Here is a 5,005-nt window from a genome sequence, read left to right as displayed (position 1 = left end):
CACATTGACACTGTTTACCCACCTTGAAAGTGCTTAGAACAAGGTCGTGATGAAAGGGTAAAGGTGTTGTAGGGCATGTGGGATTCTACGGAACTATCCCAAAGATTCCTGCTGATTGATTTTTCAGTCAGATATTAGGTACTGCTGTAGGACTTTGTGGATGATAGTTACACTAATGACCTGATCTTAAAATGCAGCAAATCCATAGACCTCTCCCAAATACGCATCATCTCTGTGTATCTGTGTGTGTATATATACATCCATATACATGCGTGTGTGTGTGTTTAGTACTGTTACATGAACAGCAGGTCAGTCAGAAAATGTCTTGAAAAGTGGAAGAGAAAGCTAGAGGGACTGTAATCTTGACAAGAAATTGAGTGCCAGCTGCTCTCTGTAAGAGTCTCGTGTGTAAGAAACTGTAAGCGAGGCCTTAGGAGTCAAGGAGAGCGCCTAGCTAACAGACAGCAGTGACGCTGAGACTTTAGTCGCACAGTGATAGGAAACTCATCTGCCAACAATGTGACAGGGCTGGGAGGCAGACTGTCTTAGAGCCTCCAGTAAGTAAGGTGCTGTGTGAAGGCTTTGATTGGACTTGTGATCACCTGACACAGTAAGATGACATTTAAATATGTGTCTTAAGGTCCTACAGTTGTGGTGACAGTGACTCACAGGCTGGAGCTCGCCCTGCTCCTGTCATCCCACACAGCTGCTGTTTTCTTATTCCCTCCAGGCTGTTAAGGGTGCACCATTTGCCTGATTATAAACTTCATACATATGCTTTATGTCCTTTGTTTTCTCATGCTCCATCTTGTTATTTAGCTTTACTAATAATTACTTTCAAAATTAGCATAATGTGCTTTTTAGTAGACTCAGCATGCTATCTTAAATATTTTAGACGTCTCTGTCACTTGTAAACTTCAAGTGTGCTACACTGGCTACTTGTGTGCACATGATCTTACTCATGAAGGTCCTGAAGTACATTCTGGAATGGATTGTCACTTAGACATAGGGTATGGTTTAGTTACTCTTTAATGAAGCTTAGATGGCTTACTGGCTTTAATCTTACCAAAAATAAGGCACAGTCACTGAATTTTCTGCCACCATTAGTACTGCCAATAGAGAGAACTGATTGGTGGGAAGTTTTAAATTTAGTAGTTTTTCATTTCTGCAAAGATTTATTAGCTACCACTAACTGTTCCAAAGAATCAAAGGCTAAGCAAGGTGATTTCCTGTTTGGAAGGAGCAGAATGTGGATGTTAGGATTTGGCCGTCCACCTGTCATAAGAGATTAAAAGTTCATCTTTCTTAAACTTTTTAAAACCATCTTGCGTTTTCATTAGCCAGCAGTTCTGATGCTAATACATCCCTGCCTTTTACATCTGTCATACTGGTTTTCTAACAGCCATTAAGCCCATAATTATGGATGTTTTTCAGTTCTCACCTTGTATCTTATGTATATCTGGAAAATAGAAAACTTGATAGAAAAAAGATAGAAAAACAAAATGATAAGTATACTTTGGGTAGAGACCAAGTGTGAACTTAAGTATTGTACATTAGAACACAGATTTAAGACTGAAATATGAATAAGCATTTTCTCTAGGGTGATAGAACAGTTTCCACCTTTAGCTTACTCATGTATCAAGAAGCAGTGAGTCACAGCGGATTCTAGAGCCTGTTGTGTGAGCTGTCACGTCCAGCGCGTCACCTAACTTCTAGGCTTGCTTTCTGATGAGCCGTCAACATTATCTCACATAGAAATGGAGACAGTAATATGTAAGAGGACTTGCTGTGCAAACCAGAGTTCAACCTCTAGCACCCACACAAAAGCCACCTATGGCTTTGCACGTCTGTGACCCAGCTGTGGAGGTTAGAGGCAAGCTAGCCTAGTGGAAACAATGAGCTTCTGGGTCAGTGAGACCCTGTCTTAAATAGACGGTGAGGAGCAGTGGAGGAAGACTCCTAGTATCCTCTTCTGGTTTCTGCATGTGCACACAGCCATGGACACCCTCACCTGCATGCCCCATATGTTCATACAGAGAAAGTGGAGCTTTGGTACTGAAATACTGTTACTGAATAATTGATTGTGTGGTTAAACTGCTTTGTGCTTTATACAGAAACAGTGTGTTTTAAATAAGCACATACTTCGTTTTCTAGGGTCAAATCTAAATCGCTGTGGTTTCCGAGGCTCTTCATACCTGGGTATTCCATTCAACCCATCAAAGGTTAGTTCTCTATGGGTTGGAAAGAGGGGGGACATAAAGAGAGTTTAGTGAGAAAGCAGATGAAGACGTTTAGAAAGAACCAAGCTTCTAGGTTCAATATGTTAAATATAAACAAAAATGTCTTTAAGAAGCCTCTAGCCCCCTTTCTAGAGGTAGGGGCTTTTTTTGATACAAATATATGCAAAATTTTATGTTATTACCGAAAATTATCTTTTGATGCATGTGTAGAACATATTAGTGAATTCCTGGAGAAACTGGAACTGCGGTGCTCAGGTGTTTTCTGCGAAGCCAGTGACCTTCCCTGTGTTGCAGGACTTAAAGCTGGGCTGTTGTTTGTCAGGAGAGTGGGAGCTGTTCTCCAGGAAGTGACGGGGACCCAGCTAATGACTTTTATAGCAGGAAGCTAAGCTTCCCAAGCATTTTGGGCAGAGGCCTTTGAACCAGCCCATGTCAGTTACAAAGAAGGGCTAATGAAGCGGAGAAGAACTTCAAAGAAGCAGCAGGCCCAGAGCAAGGACTGGGTGTTCTACTTGTGCCCAAAATTACCAAGGTTTTTTTTTTTTTAATGTGAAAAGTGGAGAAATTTTTTTCCCCTTCCCTTTCTTTCGCCATGATGTATGGATGTATGGTATAGAACTCAGGACCTCAAGTATATCAGGCTCTACCAACTGATCCATATCCCTACTCCTTTTCACCTTTTTCCAAAATCAGGTCTCACAAGGTAGGTGCCTGGAAGCTCATACCTGTGATCCCCCAGCACCTGAGAACCTGAGACAGGAGGCCCTATAATGAGTTTGAGGCTAACCTGGATTCTATACTGAGTTCTATGCTAGCCTGGGCTGCAAAGTAAAAAACGTGCCTAAGAAATGAAGAACAAACAAAAAAGAGGCTTTTCCTCGATGGGTTCGTCTGCTTATAGGATGGTTGTCAGTCAGTATGTGATTACTTTTGAGAATTTCAAGGATCATGTACAGTTGCATGCGGGATGAAAAACTCCCAGCTATTCATATGTTGATTCAAGATTTTGGAATAAGTAGCAGTGATTGTAGCGATGACAAGATTTAATTGAGACTGCTTCAGCTTATTTCTCTTACTTATACTGTAGACAAGCTTCTCTGAATTGGGGTCAGGTAACATCAGCAAGATCTCTCCAATTGAGTGCCTTGGTAGCAGGGGTATGATAACAAAAGATTTATAAAATGTATTTTTTCTTTTTATACATATATTTTCCAATTTAAGCCAACCTTGAATAAAGGAAGGCTCTCTATTTAGTCATAATGAGAAGAATTATCATCTTCATGTAGGCAGTGATATTTATTGTGTAGTACAAGTCCATGAGCAGATAGATGTAAGCTATACTCATTGGTGTAAAACAGTGATTTAATTACATCTTTACAAGATAAATCTCTACCTCCAGGGCATTTATTATCATATTTTTTAAATTTATTTTGAGATGGAATCTTGCAGTATTGCCCAAGTTGACCCTAAAATCCTGGGCTTAAGCCTCCCAAGTAGCTGGCCCTGTGGGTATGCACCATTGCACCTGACCTCTGCACAGTCTAGAAATAATCTCACCTAATGAAATGCTTGTTGTTGGCTCACAAGTTCTTGTGAAACCTAGTTTTGGCCCTCAGTGTACCTGGCCTGTCCCCTCTGAGGGGCCAGGTCTCACTGTGGATGGCTTTTCTCTGAATCTCTGTGGTAGCAGGAGTTAGAGACTCAGATGTAATCACATAGGCCTACGAAAGCTGTCATAGTGCATGGAAGCATAGGGTCTGTGAGACACACAGACCTGAGGAAACATATATAAATCAAACAGCTTTATCACTTTTTTTCTTTTAGAAACTATTGATTACCTGTGCACCTTTGACATCCTAGAATTTGACAGGCCATAGACTCTCATGGATCCACCCAACTTACCCTTTCCACTTATTTTGCATCATAAATCCTATACTCTGTTAAATTATGTATTGCCTTAATGTCCCAGGGTTTTCCTTTTCTGCTTCATTTTTATTTTCTTGTCCCCGTCTGTACCATCCCAGGCCTCTGAGGTGCAGGAAGGAGGCCCTGTTTAAATCTCTGTAGCACCTATCTCCTTCCTGACCACTCGGCTGAGCGACTCTGATTGTCATTGTGTGTTCAGATATCTCTTCATCTCTTAGAGGTCAAGGTTTACCTGTAATTCATGTTCGGGTTCCCTACTATTCTTTTAAAATAGCAGGTGTTTGGTTTAAATACTGAAAAATGAGACCTGCTGTGGGTATTCCGAGAAGCCCATTATAAATGTGAGTGAAATAGAATCGTTAGAGAACTGGAGCTTGAGCTCTGAGGAGGCCTTCAAAGGTGTTAAGGGAAAAGCTGGTTTGGTGTTAGTGAGACTGCATGAAGGAGTTGTATGTGAGGCGGCTCCGTGGGAGGCTTCAGAGTCAAAAGGTATTGAGTGTCATTTGCTCTGTGAAGCAGCACGGGTCATTGTGCAAGAAAATTGTGGGATCAAGTTGCTAACCCTTTCATCACACATAGAAACCTTTGGCCAGATTTCTTTAGCTTAAATGTGGTTTATTTCTGGGATTGTGTGACCTTGTTTCATATTATACAGTCAAAGTCTTTACATTTCCTTATATTTTACATTCTGAATACAAATGTTTATTCGAGATTGAAATAATTAAACTTGATAACAATAGACAGATAAGGTTATATGGTGAATATTACTGTGGTATTTAATTTAGGTTTGTACCATATAACTTTTGTATTTTTGTTTTCTTTCTTTCTTTTTTTTTTTT

General features: G+C 40.4%; 1 protein-coding gene across 1 annotated transcript in view; it reads left to right on the top strand.

Annotated features, from left to right (window-relative positions):
* Pggt1b (protein geranylgeranyltransferase type I subunit beta) overlaps positions 1–5,005 on the top strand; it is a 39,603-nt gene that overhangs the window by 10,330 nt on the left and 24,268 nt on the right. Inside the window, exon 3 of the mRNA XM_005356070.2 lies at positions 2,155–2,222. Within this exon, the coding sequence (XP_005356127.1) occupies positions 2,155–2,222 (68 nt within the window). The remainder of the gene's footprint in view (positions 1–2,154; positions 2,223–5,005) is intronic.

This window comes from Microtus ochrogaster, chromosome 18 (genome assembly GCF_000317375.1).
Source record: "Microtus ochrogaster isolate Prairie Vole_2 chromosome 18, MicOch1.0, whole genome shotgun sequence".
Lineage (NCBI taxonomy): Eukaryota > Metazoa > Chordata > Mammalia > Rodentia > Cricetidae > Microtus > Microtus ochrogaster.
This window is presented reverse-complemented; position numbering and strand designations above follow the sequence as displayed.